Source organism: Ahaetulla prasina, chromosome 11, assembly GCF_028640845.1.
Source record: "Ahaetulla prasina isolate Xishuangbanna chromosome 11, ASM2864084v1, whole genome shotgun sequence".
NCBI classification, from domain to species: Eukaryota; Metazoa; Chordata; class Lepidosauria; order Squamata; family Colubridae; genus Ahaetulla; species Ahaetulla prasina.
In genome coordinates this window covers 28,449,108-28,468,762 of record NC_080549.1, presented here as the reverse complement: position 1 = coordinate 28,468,762, position 19,655 = coordinate 28,449,108, and the positions used below count along the sequence as shown (strand labels likewise).

Here is a 19,655-nt window from a genome sequence, read left to right as displayed (position 1 = left end):
ATGGGCCTTCCCTTGAAGAACATTCAGAAGCTGCAGCTGGCGCAGAATGTGTGGCCAGACAGTTCTTCGGGCCCCTAAAGTGGCCCATGTTGCCAGTTCGCTTCCGGGTCCAATTCAAGGTGCTGGTTATTAACTTTAAAGCCCTGCATGGCATGGGTCCAAGACCCTGATGGGACTGTTCCAGCCAACCCACGCTGGCAGAAGGGGCATAGTGTGGATCCCGTCAGCCAAGGAAGTTCAGTTGGCCTGCTCCAGGAGAAGAGCCTTCTCCACCATGGTTCCTGGTGGAGAAACATCCTTTGAAACATCTCCTCCCCACACCTCCTGAGCTTCCGTAAGAGCCTGAAGGCCTGGTTCGGCCCCATGGCCCATTGGGGGTTAATGCTTTTTATGTTGTAAACCACCCAGAGTTGCTTTGAAACAAGATCGGCAGCGAGATGGGCAGCAAATAAATTTAATTAAAAAAAATTTAAATCCAGTTTGCTTATGGGTCCAATTCAAGGTGTTGCTTATCACCCTTAAAGCCCTTCATGACATGGGGCCAGGTTATCTAGTCACTGCTTCACCCCACTTGTGGGTCTGTGGTGGCTCATGTGGTAAGAGGCTGAGCCTGCGCACCGCTGAGGTTGGCAGCTCGATTCCGGGGGGGGGGGGAATAAACCGTGTAGGGACAGGAAAGGAGCCTCCCTAGATTGCCTACCAGCATTCAGGCATCCCGCAGGTAAAATAACACCGCTCGAAAAATTTCCTTTCACAGAGGCAGCCAGCCACTTTGGTGATCCCTGGCTAATACGTGCCATACGCTTAAAAAAAAACACAATCCACTTGCGCCAGCAAAAGGGGTCTTCTTGGGATCCCTCAGCCCTGGAATTTTAGCTTCTCTGCCGTAGCCCCCACCCTGTGCAACATCTGACCGCCAGAGATGGGATCTGCTTCCACCCTTGGTTTTAACTTGCTATTTAATGGTTGCTAATCTTAATTGTAGTATTTTTATTCCTAAATTTTTATTGTATTATAAGCCACCCAGAATTACCTGGTACAGTGAGATGAGTGGCATACAGATTTATGAAATTCCAGGCTTTTAAAACATATAGACTATATAGCTCCAGGGCATATAGTCTAACTATGCTGGACACACACACACACACGCATCGCATTCCCCCGTTTCCTCCAGCACCCCTCCCTCTCAAGATACAGGGCCTCATCCCAGTTCCATAATTTCCCAGGTTTTATAGAAAGAGAGGCAACTTAGGAAGTTAGGAAGGTATCTAACCTGAGCCTGGTAAAATTGCCCTCCATGCAAGGAAGGAAGCCCCCGAGGGCCTGATTATTATTGTTTTTTTCTTTCCCTCCCGCAGAGTCTGAGAACCTGGATTACAGGCTGGGAGCCATTCATGCCCTGGTTTATAAACTTCCTGACAAGAACCGAGAGATGTCCGAGCTGCTCATCAGGCACCTGGTCCAGTAAGTGGGAGCTGATCTGAAACCCGAGCAAGGGGTTCCTCTGGAGCTTTGGCCTCATTTGCCTGGGTGGGAAGGGGGGCCTGGGGGGCCTGGGGTGGAAAGTGGAGTAGAAGCCGATGGTGTCCAAGCAGCTTGAGTAGCTGTTCCAGAAACGAGCAGGCGTGACATGGCCACTTTTTTTTCCAGCGGAGAAAGATAAAACACACTGGAATTGGGGATGAAGTAAGCACATTTCCATTTGGGGGCCTTTTTTTTGGCACTAGTGATATTTGTAGAGATGGTTGTTGTTTTTCAGTTGCTAAGTCGTGTCTGGCCCTTTGTGACCCTCATGGACCCCAGCATGCTGGGCTCCCTGTCCTCCCCTCTCTCCCGGAATCACTTGTAGAAGGCCCCTCCCCTTTTGTGGGGTTGTGTTTCATACACTGAGAGGGGGGCCCTTTTTGGCCTGGGCTCTCCTTTTTGATTCACTTTCTTTCTTCAATGACTCATTCCAGGCAGCCTGGCCTGGTCATCAGCGGGTGCAAGCAGTTCTTCTTGGGCCACGTGGCTCTTCATGCATTGCTGAGCTCCAACCCCTCTGGGCTGGGGATGCTGGGTATTGTAAGCCAACATAGCCTAGGATTCCCATGGCAGGCCGGGTTAGGCTGTAGAGCAATGTGTCTCATTCCAAGAAGAGCATCAAACGGGCAAAGTACATCTGAAATACAATTACAGAAAAATGCAAAAAAGTTTTGTATCAAAGACAGCAGGGCACTATGAGTTATTATCAGTGGTGAAATCCAAATTTTTTTACTACTGGTTCTGTGGGCGTGGCTTGGTGGGCATGGCAGGGGAAGGATACTGCAAAATCCCCATTTCCTCCCTACTCTGGGACCAGCCAGAGGTGGTATGTGCCAGTTCTCTGAACTCCTCAAAATTTCCGCTACTGGTTCTCCAGAACCAGTCAGAACCTGCTGGATTTCACCCCTGGTTATTATGAAAAACAGCTGTAGTTGCACAGAGTTATAGTGTGCGTATATTCATCTTTTACCTATTTAAAAAAGCTAATATTAAGTTGTCAACACTGAGGTTCCAGCCATTTCCAAGCAGCTAGAAGCCCTTCTTACATGTAGTCCTCGACTTACAACCACAATTCAACTTTAACCCCAACTGTCAGCCTCCGCATGCTACATTTGTTGTTTTCTACTGCCAGTTCATTGTTTTATTGTTTTATTGCTGTATTTTAGTGATAGGCACATGGTAGTGGGTAATATATTCCTGATTGGGGTCTAGCTGCTTTGGCTGTCATAAAATGGAGGGAGGGGGGAGTTTGGCCAGTTTGGGCTGAAACAAAACTTATCTGGAGATGATCCTTACGTGGCACCTGAGAAGAAGGTGGATTGGACAAGACTGCTTGAACTTTGGGGGGAGGAGGGATTAATGTGAGAACTTCTATGTGTAAACCACACCTATTGCCCAGAGCTTGCTTTTCCTGCGATGCATTCAGTTCATACTCAGTAAACAAACAATGGAGTTGGGGTTTTTCTTTAAAAATATTATTATTATTATTATTATTATTATTATTATTATTATTATTATTATTATTATTATTATTATTATTATTATTATTATTATTATTATTATTATTATTTAATTTCTATACCGCCCTTCTCCCGAAGGACTCAGGGCAGTTTACAGCCAGGTAAAAACAACAATAAATAAATACAATACAATTAAAACCAATGTTAAAAAGCTTATTCAATTTGGCCCATAATTAAAATAATTAAAATACATTAAAATCATAAAAAACCCCATTAAAATTAGCAATAGTAATAATTTTATGCCAGTCCTGCGCAGAAGAATAAATATGTCTTCAGCTCGCGGCGGAAGGTCCGGCGGTCAGGAAGTTGTCAAAGTCCTGGTGGAAGCTCATTCCAGAGGGTGGGTGCCCCCACAAAGAAGGCTCTCCCCCTGGGGGTCGCCAGTCAACATTGTTTGGCTGACGGCACCCTGAGGAGGCCCTCCCTATGAGAACGCACAGGTCGGTGGGAGGCAAGCAGTAGCAGTAGGCAGTCCCGTAAATAGCCCAGTCCTAAGCCATGGAGTGCCTTAAAGGTGGTAACCAACACCTTGAAGTGCACCCGGAAGACCACAGGGAGCTAGTGCAGCTTGCGCAGGAGAGGTGTTATATGGGAGCCATGAGTGGCTCCCTCTATCACCCGAGCAGCCGCATTCTGGACCAACTGGAGCCTCCGGGTGCTCCTCAAGGGAAGCCCCATGTAGAGAGCATTACAGTAGTCCAGGCGAGAAGTGACGAGGGCATGAGTGACTGTGCATAGGGAATCCCGGTCTAGAAAGGGGCGCAACTGGCGAATCAGGCGTACCTGATAAAAAGCTCTCCTGGAGACGGTCGTCAGATGTTCTTCAAAGGACAACCGCCCATCCAGGAGAACGCCTAAGTTGCGCACTCTCTCCATTGGGGCTAGTGACTCGCCCCCAACAGTCAGCAGCGGCTGCAGCTGACTGTACCGGGATGCCGGCATCCACAGCCACTCCGTCTTGGAGAGGTTGAGCTTGAGCCTGTTTCTCCCCATCCAGACCCGCATGCCTCCAGGCACTGGGACAACACTTCGACAGCTTCGTTGGGGTGGTTAGGGGTGGAGATGTACAGCTGAGTATCATCAGCGTACAGCTGGTACCTCACCTCAAAACCACTGATGATCTCACCCAGCGGCTTCATATAGATGTTGAACAGGAGAGGCGAGAGGACCGACCCCTGTGGCACCCCCCACATGAGGCGCCTAGTGGTCGATCTCTGCCCCCCTGCCAACACCGTCTGCGACCGGTCGGAGAGATAGGAGGAGAACCACCGCAAAACGGTGCCCCCCACTCTTAAACTCCCCAACCGCCGCAGCAGGATACTATGGTCGATGGTATCAAAAGCTGCTGAGAGATCTAAAAGGATCAGGGCAGAGGAATAACCCCTGTCCCAAACCCTCCAGAGATCATCCACCAACGCAACCAAAGCCATCTCCGTGCTGTACCTGGGCCGAAAGCCAGACTGGAATGGGTCTAGATAGACATCCAGGTACTGGGGTAACTGTTGTGCCACCACACTCTCAACAACCTTCGCTACAAAGCGGAGGTTGGAGATGGGGCGGTAGTTTCCCAAAACACCTGGGTCCAGGGAAGGCTTCTTGAGGAGGGGCCTCACCACCGCCTCTTTCAAGGCGGTAGGAACCACACCCTCCATCAAAGAAACGTTAACAATTCCCCGGAGCCAGCCTCGTGTAACCTCCTGTGTGGCCAGCACCAACCAGGAGGGGCACGGGTCCAATAAACATGTGGTGGCATTCAGCCTTCCCAGCAACCTGTCCATGTCCTCAGGAGCCACAGTATCAAACTCATCCCAGATGGTCTCAACAAGACTTGCCTCCATCATCTCACCTGAATCTACCCAGTTTTGGTCCAATCCGTCCCGAAGCTGAGCGATTTTATCATGCAGATACTTACTAAAATCCTCAGCACACCCTTGTAAGAGATTGTCCCGCACCTCCTGATGCAGGAGGGAGCAGGTCACCCTAAACAGGGCGGCCGGGTGGTTATCTGCCGACGCAATGAGGGTGGAAACATAAACACGTTTAGCCTCCCTCAATGCCACTAGGTAGGTCTGAATATATAACCTAACTAGTGTTCGGTCAGCTTCCGAGCAGCTGGACCTTTCTTGAGTTTTGAAAGGAGGCACGCCTGACACCAACTGAGTCATTGAGTGAAGCACTTAAGGGAGATATCTCATGGCTGCCCAGGCCATGCAATCCTCATCTATTGCAATCCTGGCACTCACAGTTGCAGTCGTTAAGCAGACAGAACCCCAGATAAGGAGTGTGGGTGCCTTGGGGGTTGATGGAGACCCTGTGTCGTGACTCCAGCCCCTGAGCCTGTCCTCATGGAGGAGGATGACTCGGAGCGTGAGAGAGAGGAGCCGACAAGGCCTCCCTCTCCAGGTCCCTCCTTCCTGGCAACGCCTCAAGTGCCGGCAGAAGGCCAGGAAGAAGGCGTGTCAGAGCCCCAACAGATGGAAGACAAGGAGGATCAATCCTGGATTGACCCTAGGCAGCCTCGGCAAGAGAGGTGTGCGCAGCAGAGGAAGATGTGTGGCAGGCCCAGAGAGTGCTGAGTCACTGAGCCACACCTCACAGGGGATAAAAGCGGGTGGGGTTGCCATCTGGCCCTTGTGATGGACAAAAGCTACTAAGGGTGAACTGCATCGTGTGAGCTTCAGACAGTTTTTGGATTTAAGGCTTGGATTTTCGTGAGTAACTCTTGACCATTCTTTAGACTCCTGGTTGCTCTGGCAACGGACTGTAAACACGCTGACTCTTGATAAGAACTTGGCAGGCACTTGGAGAATAGCTGCCAGAACTTTCCTCCGCCAAAGGAAACCAGGCCAACTTGTAAATAAATTGCTGGCAGACGTTCTTCGGCACGTGTGTTTTCTTAGGTGAGGTGGGGGGGGACAGAACACCCTGGGAGTTTTTACTCAGGAACTGAAAATTGCCCCTGTTGAAATCCAAGCAGGATTTCCAGTCCCTGATCAATAAAGATGCCTGGCCTGTGCCGGGCCTTCCAGGGCCTCCCCCAACCACCTGAGGCACCCACACTCCTCCCCTTATTCCATGCCTCTCCGCTCTGCTGGAATTTCAGCTCTGGCTCATCTCTGTGAGCTGCCTGGAAGAGCTGCCTGCCAAAGGATGTCAGCTCCCCTCTCTGCGGCGAAGGAGTGCTTTCAGCAGGGTCCAGAAATGGTGCTCAAACTGTCAGGATCTGAGCTTCATTTTTTGCATCCCACTGAAGTTCAGCAGGCAGCTCTTCCAGCCAGTCCCCAGAGATGAGAGAGAGTCTTCTTGGCAGGCAGCAGCAGCCTTCTCTGCCTGCTTCCTCATTGATTGTCTGGGAAGCCGATAGAGGAGATTGCAAATGGCGATCCTGAGGCGCTTGGCAGGCAGTTGGAAGTGCAGAGCACCTGTGTTGCAAACATGTAACTATGGGGGTGGGTGGGTGGAGGGGGCAGCAGTGTGACGTTTTACAGGGGCAGGAAGTAAAGTACCTTTTCCAAGGCCGTTTGAATGTTTTATTTTGTTTGTTTATTAGATTTATTTTTTACAAATAACTCAAGGAGGGTTAACATGCATATGTCTTCCTTTTCCTAAAGGTGCTTTTTCAGGAGGCAACTGGACTTTCTTGTTTTTGTTTTTTTTTGAAGACATTTCGTTTCTCATCCAAGAAGCTCCTTCAGCTCTGACAGGATAGTGGGGAATGGAAGGATTTATATTCCTTGCAGACAGCTGGTCATTTGCATCCTTTTGGAGGGTCATTGAAGCACTTGGAGGTTTATCTGTGTCCTCAGGGTCACCTGAGTAGTGCTCATGGTTCCTGTAGTGCGTCATTTTTCCCTCCTCTGGAAATCCATTCCTACTCCCACACCATTCAAAGGGTGTTCATCTCAAATTGTATAGCTAAAAGTCTGTAGAGATTCTCAGTCATCCAGGTCATGGTTGTCCCAAAGGTGCTTAAAAAGAAGTCCAGTTGCCTCCTGAAAAAGCACCTCCCGGTTTCTAGGCCAGCTCCTTAACCACTACACTAAACTGGCTGATTTCTACATTACAGTATCCCATGGCTGTTTATTTAAAGAAATAAGTACTTACTTGGCATAGGAAAAGAAAAAGTCCCAAGCCAAGAAGGATGGTCCTCATTTTCCTTACTCACCACCCACATATCTCTAAATAGCTGCTGTACACCAACCAGCAAGATGCTGACCTTAGTCACCCTCTTCAGATCATGGCTCAACCAAAATTAATCTGCATCCTTAATTGGCCCTGGCCATTGATTTCTCCCTAAATCTTGTCTAAGGAAGATCTCTCTTTGATATGGCTTAGCAAAGATTAGTCCAAAAATGTATTTCTATCTCTATTCTCTCTCTCTGTCTATCACACATTTTTATAACTTACTAAGAAGTAGGTTGGGATCTACTTTGTCAAATACTTTACTGAAATCCACAGCATTTCGCTGCTCCACTACTTTAGTCACTTTGTAAAAGAATGAAATAAGATTTGTTTGGCATGATCTGTTGTTGACAAACCCATGCTGGCTTCTAGTTATATCTTTGCTTGCTTCTAGATGTTCATAGATCTATTGTTTGATTATCTGTTCCAGGATCTTCCCACGTATTGATGTCAGGATGATTGGTCAGTAGTTTCCTGCATCTGTTTCCCCTCCCCCTCCTTTTTGAAGATGGGAACCAATCTTTTGAAGAAGGATTCCTTCCTTTGAAGGAATCACAATTGGCTCGGTTCTCTTGTAACATTAAGCAGTAACTCATGGTTAAGATCTTCATGGTCTGACTCCCTGCAGTTGGCTCCTCCAAAACCAAGCAAATTACATGCAATTCTAGCTATTTTCCAACTGCCCACAGGACAGCTTTACAACACGTTTTCTGGAAAACTAAATGGCCAATATGTTTAGTTAAGGGTTCTTTGAGGGGTTTCTTTTCCGACCTAGTTTCCTTTGGCTCTGCCTGTCCGTGCCTTTTCTGCTGGAAGGGAATGGAAGTCCTCACCCTCCAGGGTTCTGTGATTGCTCAGCAATTAGCGGCTCTGATTTCTTTGGTGCAAGTTAGTTTTGGAGCCTGTGCAGGATTTCCATTGGGCACTCCTTCCTAATGCCTTGTGTTGCTCCTCTCTTGGTAAATGGTACCAATTTTCAATTGTACCGAGTGGCTGTGCTTTGCATCACGTAGCTTTCTTGCTTTCATCAAGGTGGGGAGTAAGTGTGAAATTGAAGGCTCACTTGGGCACAAGAATGATTCAGAAAGCTTTACACTGTGCCCGATCCCAGCCTACCTGTGATAAGCATCTGCAACAGAGGAGGTAGTTGTAATTCTAGCAAACCCTGGAGAAGGTGCAGGAGCTTCTAAAATTCGTTTTAGAAAAACATTTTCTGTTCAGATAAAATCCAAAGCTGACCGCTTTGCAGAGGAAACTGCTTTTGGCAGGTTGGACTTTTGTCTTGGTACCCAGGATGATGCTGTCCAGTTCCATCTCCTTGTTCCAACTGTTTGGCCTCTTCTGCTCTGAGCTGTTGGGCCCGGAGAGTCTCCTGGCAACCGAGCCCCTGGATCCATTCAGAAGCCAAGCTGGGGCATCCTGGAGAATGGACATCTCCTTTATCCCCCAGCTGAACCCAAACCAGTTCTTCACTTTATTCTGGGACGTTCCTTTCCCCCTCTCTCTTCTGTCAAGATCCTAATCCCAGGCAAAGTAACGCATAACCAAAAAGAAAAGGGTAACTGAACAGCTGAAGGCCAGCGTAGAAAGAGAAGACTTCATCACTATGCAGATGACTTGTCAGCTTCTCCCCTCCCCTAACCATCTCCCAGGATGCCCAGCTGGGAATGATGTGTGGGCCGTGTCAGTCACACCCAAGAAAATGCCACAGCCACGTCACCTGCCACAAAAGCCTGTGAAGTTTCCCAAATCCCAAATGTCACCTGCATAGGAAATGAGCCCCTCCTGCTGATCCTCCAGTTCTTTGCTGCTTCCAGCAATACCACAGAGGTCTCTCTTCCCCTGCTGGATCCAACTAAACGGCTAAGCAGAAATAGAACTGGCTAATGCTTGGGTGCGAGACCACCAGGAAACCTTATCTCTGTGAGTTGGAAGGGAAATCAGCAGAAGCATTCCAGAAGAAGCGGTGGCAAAACACTTCCATATTCTTGCTGTGGGAATTGATTTGTGGTCTGATTTGTAGTCGGAGGGGATCCTAGAAGCAGCCCACTCCAGCTCCCCTAGAGAGACTCCTGCTGCCTGAGCAGGCAAAGAAGGCAGGGCAAAACGGTAAACGGCAACCCGACAATGGCTGAAGATGCGGGATGGGAGCACCGCCCTCTCCCCACACAAGAGCTGGGCCAAAAGAGTAGAGCCGAGGCGCTTTGGGAGACTGCTTGCACGGAAGGACTCTCCCACCTTTAAATCAACTACCCTGGGGCTGGAGCAGCTGGCACCCGCTCTGTGTCGGCAACAGGAGCTCACTAACCCCCACTCTGTGTGCCTTGACTTGTGCACTTCGTAACTCTGACTTTGAACCTGGACTGGCTGACGAATCTGCTACAAGCCTGAGCCCTCAGATTCCACCTGGCTTCTCGCCTGCATGTGTCAGACGAGCCCCAGGCTGATCCCAACGCAGAACTCATTTGATTGACGTGAAAAGGCCCTTTTACTAAGAGATGCTGATTGCGGTGAAGTCAAGGGGAATTCCTGTGCGCCCATACAGGACTAAACCCCTGGTTTTCCCGAGCCCTCCCGTGTGGTCCATCTGTGCGTAGCCAATCCAGCGCTGCTGAGTTGTTATGGGAAACTCTGAGGTGTTTGGGCTGGTGAATTTCCACACTCAGGACAAGCGACCTTGAAAGTGCCAGTGCGCCAGGACGAACCTGGTTCCAAAGAGCTCTGTTCTTCCTCAACCGTCAATTTCCCCCCTCCCAATATCCTGCCATAAAGGTATACAGCAAATTGCCCATTTGTCATCCCCCCCCTTCCCCGATTAATGACAGAACGGCGCCAAGACGAAGCTGGGGGATTTGAAAGCGTGCTGCTTTGATTGGAAACTCTTGTAAGCCAGAGTTGCTGAACTTTGGGGGAAAATGTGTCTGTAGACTACAAATGTGCATGCCTGCAAGCCTCGTTTACTAAAGAGAACAAAACCAGCCCTTTGTGTATTCGTAACCGCTTGGCTTGGCACGGGACAGAAATTGCCCAGAGGTGGCTTTGTAGGCAGCCCGGATCTGTCACAAGAGAGATGGTGAACTTTCTAAAATATGCTCTGCCTCTCAAATTCGGGAGAACCTCATTTGTAGCTTGTTGTCCCCCAGGTGTCCTGGAAGGGAAATATAGAAAAACCCCACATGAGACCCGATGCTGCCCCTGTGATATAGGTGCCATAGAAACTACAGTGCATGTTCTTCTATACGGTCAGTACTACGGGGGCATTTTCCACCCCTCTTTCATTTAAATTTCCAGGGCATTCTGATAATTTTTATTTGCACTATCTGCTTAACAATCAAGAAAAAAATATTTCTCTAAGCAGCGAAAGTTTGCTACATTATGTGTAAGCTTTGCCCATAAATGGTTGTCAGTAGTTCTTGTTGCTCAGGGATAGTTTTGTGTTGTTCATTGTATTGATTGTATTTTTATTGGTCAATGACTGAAATAAAATTCTTTGTCTGTCTCTTCTGATCCTCTTTCTAGCTTTATTTGCAAAGCCTTTTGTGAACAGTCTTCTTTCGGAAAGAAGCCATGCTTTGAATTAAAGGGGACCAGAAAGGCCACAAAAGGGAAAATGATGGTGCTCCCTTCGACAGCCAATTTGCTCATAACTGCCATTTTGCGTCCTTTTTTTGCACGCACATATGCACACACGCACACATGGAGATGTGGTACTTACAATTTCTCAAATAAGAGGGAACATTTTCTGACCCAGATGAGTGGGGCTTTAATGACATAGATCATTTCAAATTCTTTGTGTGCTTTTTATGTGAGCAGATGGTGAAAGAGTGAGTTGGGACCCTCAATGGTCAGGTATCAGGGCTGTTGCGGTGCTGCCTTCCGGGACATGGCAAGAGTCCTCTGAGTACATATTTGTGCTTCCCGTTGGCTTCAGCCGCAGTGGAAAATAGTTCCTGCTTGCGTATGTTTATATGGAAGAAATTAAAATGACTGAATTCATTTCCCCTGGACAACGTCAAGTGCTGCTCTAAGATCCAGCCAGGCCCTGCTGATTCGGGAGGTGTTTGTTCTCTCCTGGGCTCTCCAGGTCAGCTGGGCCAGGGAAGAACCTCCATCCTCTGCCAACTGGCCAGGGCAGCCGGGAAACCGGGCACCTGGCACTTCCCTGGTCCTGACTTTGCATCCTCTTCAGCCTGTAGGGGGCAGTTCCAAGTCCTCCTTCAAGGAGTTCCCCCTCTGCCTGCTCTCTGTCTCTTGTGCCTTTCCCTTGGCTAAACCCCTCTCTGTTTTCTCTCCTTCTCCTGACAGTGTGTGTGAACACAGCAGGGAGAATCTCATGTCCCCCTCCAACATGGGGGTGATCTTTGGCCCCACCCTCATGCGTGCACAAGAGGACACGGTTGCGGCAATGATGAATATTAAGTTCCAGAACATCGTGGTGGAGATTCTCATCGAGCACTTTAACAAGGTACAGGGGTGCCTGGCTGGCTTTTCCCAGACAGCTTCTCAAGGATGCCTGCAGGGCCTCCCCGGAACACAAACAGAATTAGGAAAAGGCAAACAAATCTTAGGAAATGTGGCTGAGCTAGCAGAGATGGTTCCAGAGCCAGAGGGGAGCCAGCTGCATCTGGGGAAGGAAGAGGTGGCCAGCAGACCCAACTGGAAAGGAACTTGGGTGAAGTCATTGGCTCAAGACAAGGCGCTTGGATTGTCGAGAAACTGGGCCACTCCTTTTGGGCAAGCCTGGCCAGAACACCATGATGCATCTAGATGCTGTCTGAAAATAATCCCCTTCCCTCAGCATATGTTTTTTTCAGAAGGAAAAAAGACCTGGGTGACTTCTATATTTCTATTTTATGCAACGGTGGCTGTGCGTTGCCTTGCCAGACATTCCCAGGCTGAATGCAGCTGCCAGGAGGAGTGCTGGGAATCCTGTCCCTGCGTCCGGCTTTTGCTCTGACCCACTTGGGGACCCCTCTGCAAGCGGTGACTGGGGGGAGGGGGAGGAATTCTCAGAATGGCGTTCAGAGGTGACCACACCTGTCTTAGCAGTGTTTCCAACCCACCAATTTTAATCAATTTCCTTCTGAAAACTGCTGGAATACACTTGCTTTTTTTTAGCACCTCATCAGGGTGTTTTCAAGAGGGTGGGCAGCCAGGGCCCCCCAGGATCCTCCACCCTGTTTGGAGGCCTCAGGCGTGGACCAGGGAGCAGAAGCCTTGGACTTCTCTTGCCCGTAACTTCTCTTGGTGCTTCCTTGCAACGCCTCTGGCTTTCCATTCCTGGCGCGGTGTTTGATGAGGGTCCAGTTTTTAAAATTAAGACCATGGAACAATACTCTCCAATCCAGAATCAGACTGGCTTACAATCTGATGAAGCCTTTATTTTGTCTTCATTAAATTGCATAGTTTTAGATGATATTTTATTATACTAGAAAGCATAATATGATAAGACAGTAGGACTATGTAGTAGATAATTATGACAATTATCTATGTAATAATTGCATTATGTTTTAATTTTCTAACCATAGAAAAGGGCTGGTAGTTATGGCATAAAATATCTTTTTTTTTCCCAAATGAAGAGATTTACTGATTTGCTTGTAAGAGAATAAAATATAGTATTATGATTTTGAGTTTTCCAAAGATTCACTGGTTGAATGCAATGCAATGAATATGAAAGCAATATCACAAGTTCACCCAGATGGACATACAGGTTGATCTTGTGAGTTAACTTAGGTAACATTTCTTGCAGATGGATGGCTTCTGCTCCCGAAATTCCCGTGCCATGCCAAGGGTACAGTTTCTTCAGTATTATCTTAACGAGGCTGGTTTTAATTATTTCCTTCCATGATTTCAGCTTCAAATCATTCTCTTTCTTCCCTCTTATTTTGGGTACTTTCAACAATATGTCCAGTGATTTAAAATAGTTATCCACAGTTTTATTCCCATTTGGTTGGCTCTAACAAAAGACCTCCCCAAGCATATGGGTATTTTCTTACAGATCAGCACATCTATTCTATTTCACTTCCGGCTCTTCATTTAAAAGCATCTGTTGCTATCAAAAAGAGGAAAATTGATTTGGGTTATTTCTAATTCAAAACTAGACTTCTGAAAACATGGAACAAATAGGAGACCAACAGCCGGTCTGCTGAGGCTGCCAGCTGCCATCTTGGTTTTATAGAGGGAGGCTGGAGTTAAGCTGTAACTGGAAGTTGTTGATGGGGTGTAAGACCATAAATGGCGTTCAAGGCCAAGCAGAGTGGGTGACACAATTTTCCACTGAATTAAAATAACTCCAAAACAGCTATAACAGCAAAGTGCTTTGTTTTCAGATAACAGGCCCAAGCTGTGGCTTCAGAAAGTTTTTCCACGATTTCTCTGTTTCACAGGAGATTCTAGCCAGCAGAGGGAGAGAAAAAAATCATGTCTGATCCCCAGAGTGAAGTCTTTTAATTAAAAAAGAGGCTGTGTCTCCTTGGCCTTCAATTTCTGCTATGATAAGGTTAAGCTAGTAACATTTTATTAGGCTGGGTGATTGTTAAATGTAGTTCTGAAGTTGATGCTTCAGCCTGCACATAAGCAAACATTCCAAATGAATTTTTAAGCCGGGATGGTATATAATTTGTATGTGAATTACGAAGACTCAAAGGATGGAGGAAAATGTTCCCTGGTATGGATAATTATTGCTCTGGCAGCTTTAAACATGTACACTAAAATTAAAATTTAAAAAGTAATCCCACAGGAAACAATATGTGGCAATACACAGACCTTGCCCTGGAAAGTGGAGATTAGATCAATATCACCTCTCTTATGAATCATATAAATATAACTTTTAATTCAAAGTGTGTGGGGTGGGGGGGAGGTTGGGGGGTGTCACATGAATGGTTGCCCCTTGTCAGTTGGGACTTCAAGCTGGAAAAGTCTTAGTGATCTTGGTCATTTGGATTCTCATTAGTATCCAGAAAAACACTTATTTGTAGAATTCTGTCGATAGGTTGTATGAATTTTGCTCCAAGAAAAAGGAATATTTTGGTTTGATAAATGGCACTATTTTTTGCATGTCCTGCTGATCTCCATATACCATATGGATAAAACCGATCCATGCATACATGCACACATTTGTTACATTGTTACACAGACTGTTACATTTATTACCAGTATTGCAGTATTTAACTATTTGGGCTGAAGGGGGTCTGAAATAACAGTAAGAGAAATATGTGGGAATGCTTCAAATGTTGGTTCAGTGGCTGTGCAAGTCCAAGAGGTGTTAGGATTCAGTCATTTAAATCACAGCTCCCTATTAACTCTGAATCAGAGAACTGTGATAAAATGTTATTGGTTTACTAAACTAGAAATGGTTAACAACTCCCAGTGTCCACCCGACACCTTTGATTTGCAAGCTGCACCGGTTGCCAGTTTGTTTCCTGAGGTGAGTCAAGCAAGGTGCTAATTACCATCCAAGGCCCTGCGTGGTTTTTGACCGGCTGGAACCAGACTTGGCTCCCTCCCAATAAGGCCTGTCCTGTACTGGGATCCAGGAAGGGCCCCTTCTGCCCCAGGGCCTGCCCAGATGGTTCTTGCCCTGACAGCGTCCCAGAGGCCCTAAGGGCCCGTCTGTCCTGCCAGGCCTTGGGCGAGGCTGGGTGGGGCTTGCTCCACGGAAGGTTAAAGCTTGGTAGGAGGCTTTGAGGCATCTAGTAAGTTCTCAGTACCGGTCTTCCTTCTTCCTTTTCTTCTAGTTTGGTTTTGTTGGTTGCTGTATTATGCTTATATAGTATTGAGAGGTTCTCAGGGTTGTTTGGAATCAGGTGGAATAGAATAGAATAGAATAGAATAGAATAGAATAGAATAGAATAGAATAGAATAGAATAGAATAGAATAGAATAGAATACATGATGAATAAGTTGTAGTACTCCTATTGTGGTTGCTATATAAAGAGAAAGGAGATAGGAAGTAAATGAAATAAAGGAGGGACTTTCTTCAGCCATCCAATCATTCAATTGCAATAGATAATTTTCTTCTTTTTACAAGTCAAAATGTTTGTGACTTCTGGGTGGGGAAGGTGCCCAGCTTCCTCTGAGTCCCAGCCTTGGAAAACACCATCGTTTCTTTGTCCCAAATGCAGCCCTCCTGGTGTCAGAACCTATTCAAGATTTAGCAGCTGCTTTACTATATTTGGATTTGGTGGTCAGAAATTCTGAGCAAATGAAATTTGGGCAGTATTATTAAAATGCTCTGGCTGCCCAGTAATTCTGAAAGCAAAGTTTGTGTTGTTGCCAGACATGGAAGGTATTTAATTTTGGTCGGAGAAACAGAAGGAACAGTCCACCCCAAGATCTGTGTTGACAGCTTGTATGTATCCATTGCAGTCTTGGACACCAAAGTGGCAGTAAAAAGAGGGCAGGACGGATACAGCAAGCATTCGCTTAATGGATGGCATGAGCCCCACCCCCCCCACCCCCGTGTCTTTATGGTCCAGATGCCTCATCCTTAAAATGACCCTCAAAAGCGGGAACGTATTTGCCATCTGTCATCACTTCTGCAGGCCATCATGATCCATGGAAACATCAATCACATTAGTTTGGTCTGCCTGGTTCCGTGGACTGTCCTTGGTGATCTCTTTTTTTAAAAAAAATGGAGGATGAACGAATTGATTCTCTGTTAGAAGTTGCTTGATTTGATATGCTTCAAGCCTCTTTGGAAAGGAGCAGGCGATCCTTCTCATTACCTGAAGAAAAGTCCTTGTCAGCTGCCCCTTGGGAGTCTGTCTGCTTCTACTTGGCGGGGGCAACCTGGCTGTAAAAGTTGGAGAAAGATCCCTCACCCTATCCAACCAGTCATTTCAGAAAAGCTACCTGTCAACATGCCTTTGCCACAAAAGGGAGCTGAATGAAGCAACCAGCGGCACAGGGCATTTTTCTGTTACTAGAGACGGCTCTTCTTTGTGTCCAAGAGCTTCCTAGGGATCCATGTGAGCAGCTAAGGGCATTTTTACATGTGAGGAAAAGAAGGTATGGAAGATGCAGGAAGTCCTCTACAGAATGCCACACGTAGAAGATTCGTTCCTCCAGGAGAAAAGGGCGCCTGGATTTATTGTTTCCATTGGGGATACAAAAGTAATAGAGTCCTAGGCCTGGAAGGGACCTTGGAGGTCTTCTAGTCCAACCCCCTGCCCATGACAGGAAACCTTATACATGCTCGACAAATGGTGGTTGAGCCTTTTCGTGAAAACCACCAGTGATAGGTCACCTATGACTCCAGGAGGCAAATGGTTCCATTGGTTAATTGTTCTCACTATCAGAATAACAGAGACGGAGGGGACCTTGGAGGTCTTGTAAATTCAGGAAGCTTCTCCTTAGTTCCAGGTTGGGTTTTCCTCCGATAGCTTCCCCACACAGGTGCTTCTCCTGCCCTTGGGTGCTTTGGAGGATGAGTCAGCCACCATTTCTTTGTGCCAACCCCTCGTGTATTGGAGGACAGCTATCATGTCATCCCCTCATTCTTCTTTTTGTTAGGCTAGGCATACTAAATTCTCTTAGCTTTTCCTTAGCCTATTTTTTTTTTTTTGTATCGTGGTGACCAGAATGAGACGCAGTATTCCAAGTGTGGCCTCACTAGTGCAGCACAGAGTGGTATTTTCACTTCTCGTGATCTTGATGCTATCCATATAGTGATGCAGCTGAGGAGTGCACTGGCTTTTTTGGCAGCTGCAGAAACCTGCTGGCTCATACTTAAGTGGTTGTCCACTAGGACTCCAAGATCCCTCTCACAGTTAATACTGTTGAGCCAGGGGACACCTATTCTGTATCTATGAGTTTGGTGTTTCTTGCCTAAGTTTATAACTTTACCTTTCTCATTACTGAACTGCTGGATAGATACTCAAGTCTGTCAGGATCCTTCTGGATCTTGACCGTATCTTCTAAATCTTAGCTATTTCTCCCAGCTCAATCTCACCTGCAAATCTGATGAGTTCCCCTTCTATCTTCTCATCTAAGTCATTTATGAAGTTGTTGAGGAGTACTGGGCCTAAGACAAAACCCTGGGGTACCCCACTGCATGCTTCCCTACACATAGATGTTGTTCAGTTGTGAAGTACGCACTGGGTATGGCTGGTCAGCCAGTTACGAATCCATCTGATGGGGATGCTGTCTATCCCACATCGTTATTGTATAGAATCAATGTTCTGAACCAATTGGAAGCAACTCTATTGAAAATCACAAACATATGTATTTAATTAATGTGGCTGGACCACAAACTCTTGAAAATTGTTTTGGAAACAATCTGAATTTGGAGAAATTAAAGCAGAAGATGGCATATTTCTTTCCATGAGAGAAGATTTTAAAAATCATCACATCACGTTTACACAATATATTTTTCCCTTCTCCAGTTTAAATTAGAGCATAATGTGGTGGAAGTTTTGTCTCTTTCTTTTACTGAAAGGTCAGACATCCAAATGGGAAAAAAAATAAGTTCCTGGGTACCATTTTATTTGTTTTAAGATAAATTGAAAGTTGGCCGACAAAACTAAGTAATCTGGTATTGCAAAAGCCTTTCTCATTAACCTGGAACAAAACTTTAATGTCATTTTAATGCATTTTCCAGACTGTGGCTATTTTTAAATATATCAACAAACCATCCAACAATACTTTTCTACCCTAATTTGTGAGGTCACATTTTGAGGGAAAGGGCAAACCACAGATTGCCACACCCCAGAATTCTCCTCCTCTTCTGCAGCACCAAAAGGATGTATGGGGACCAACCGAAACGTTTAATGCGTACAATGCCAAATTAAGGGAGCCATTGGAATGGTCAAAGCATCAGAAACCGGGAGACTGTGAGCCTTAGGCACAAAGCCAGCTGGGAGACCTTGGGCCAGCCACTCTCTCTCAGCCCTAGGAAGGAGAAGGCAATGGCAAACCACTTCTGGAATCTTGCCAAACTGCAAGGAACAAAATAAAAATAAAAATGCCAAACTAGAGAGTCCCATCAACATTGTGATTAAAGACACCGGATTAGAAACCAGGAGACCATCTAGTCAAGTCTTACTTAAGCACCTTTCTTCCTTAATAGTGTCCCAAACATAATTCATATTTCCAGCTTAAATTCTTAAATTTTTATCCAATCTCCAAAAGTAAACAATATTCTATCTTCTCATATCTTTAATATCACTTACCTAAATCAAATAACATTGCTAATATTAATATTTCTTCAATTTACCTTACAATTAAACCCTATATATATATATATATAAAAAAAAAGATACCATCAAAATCACATCTTAAACATTCTCCTTCCCCTTGTCTTCTATCTTACACATTTCCTTACACATTTTCAATCTCCAAAAATATCACTTACATAAATCAAATAACATTACAAATATTAATATTTCTTCAATTTACCTTACATCTAACAAATAACATTATTAAAATTATAACTTATATCCAAAATATATCAATTATAACAATTAAATTCTATTTAACCAAATACCAACATTACATCCATAAATTTTTCTATCTGTCCTCCAAAAGTTAAACAATATTCCATCTTCCCATTCCTTTATACCTCACATATATCAAAGGTATATTATAGAAGAATTTTTGATGAATACTGGAAGATGGAATATCGTTTTGGTCTTGATCGATGAAGATTGGATATATATTTGGTCTTAATTGATGAAGATATTTTATTGATGAACTGAAAATACTAACTTAATTGGAAGATTCTGAAGATTTTAGGAGTGGAATGGACTGATATATAATGGACTGGAAGAAGAATGTTTTTTTTTTGTTTTGTTTTTGGAAGGGGAGTTAAGGTCTTGACTTATGTTGTATTTTAATTTATGATTGTTAATTTTATACCCTGTACTTTGTTCTGGGAAGTCTCGGGGGGTGGGAGGGGAGGGGAGGGGAGATGAAGGATCAATGTAAAGGAATGATTGAAGATATGTAATTAAGAAATAGAAATAATTTGAAATGAAAGCGGGCTGCTCAGCTGCCATTTCAGAAGGAATGGAGAGGAGAGGAGGAGTGAAGGAAGAAAGCAGGTAGGAAAGAGAGGTAGAAAAGGGAAAGGAGAGGAAGAAGAAAGGGGAAAGAGAGAGGGTTAGAAAGGGTGGAAGAGAAGAGTAGGGAAAGAGGAGAGGACGTAGAAAAGTGAAGGAGAGGAAGGATGAAGAAAGTAGAAGAAAGTAGAGAAGGGAGGAGGAAAGGTTTGTTAAGGAAGGAAGTGGTAGCTGGGCAGGTCCGAATAAGTAACAAATGAAAGTTAATGATTAATGTTGAATAAGAGACTGTATATTGAATAGGTTGTTGGAAAATGAAAATAAAACTTTTTACAGAAAAAAAAAAAGAAAAAAAAGTCTTACTTAAGCACAAAGCCTAATGGATGCCTTTGGGCCAATCCTTTTCTCTCAGCCCTTTCACTCACCCGCAG

General features: G+C 45.5%; 1 protein-coding gene across 3 annotated transcripts in view; it reads left to right on the top strand.

The window, feature by feature from the left end:
• Positions 1-19,655, top strand: part of OPHN1 (oligophrenin 1) — a 123,897-nt gene that overhangs the window by 86,631 nt on the left and 17,611 nt on the right. For all 3 annotated transcript variants that reach the window (XM_058196666.1, XM_058196665.1, XM_058196664.1), the window contains 2 exons: positions 1,359-1,464; positions 11,532-11,691. In XM_058196666.1, the coding sequence (XP_058052649.1) occupies positions 1,359-1,464; positions 11,532-11,691 (266 nt within the window). The remainder of the gene's footprint in view (positions 1-1,358; positions 1,465-11,531; positions 11,692-19,655) is intronic.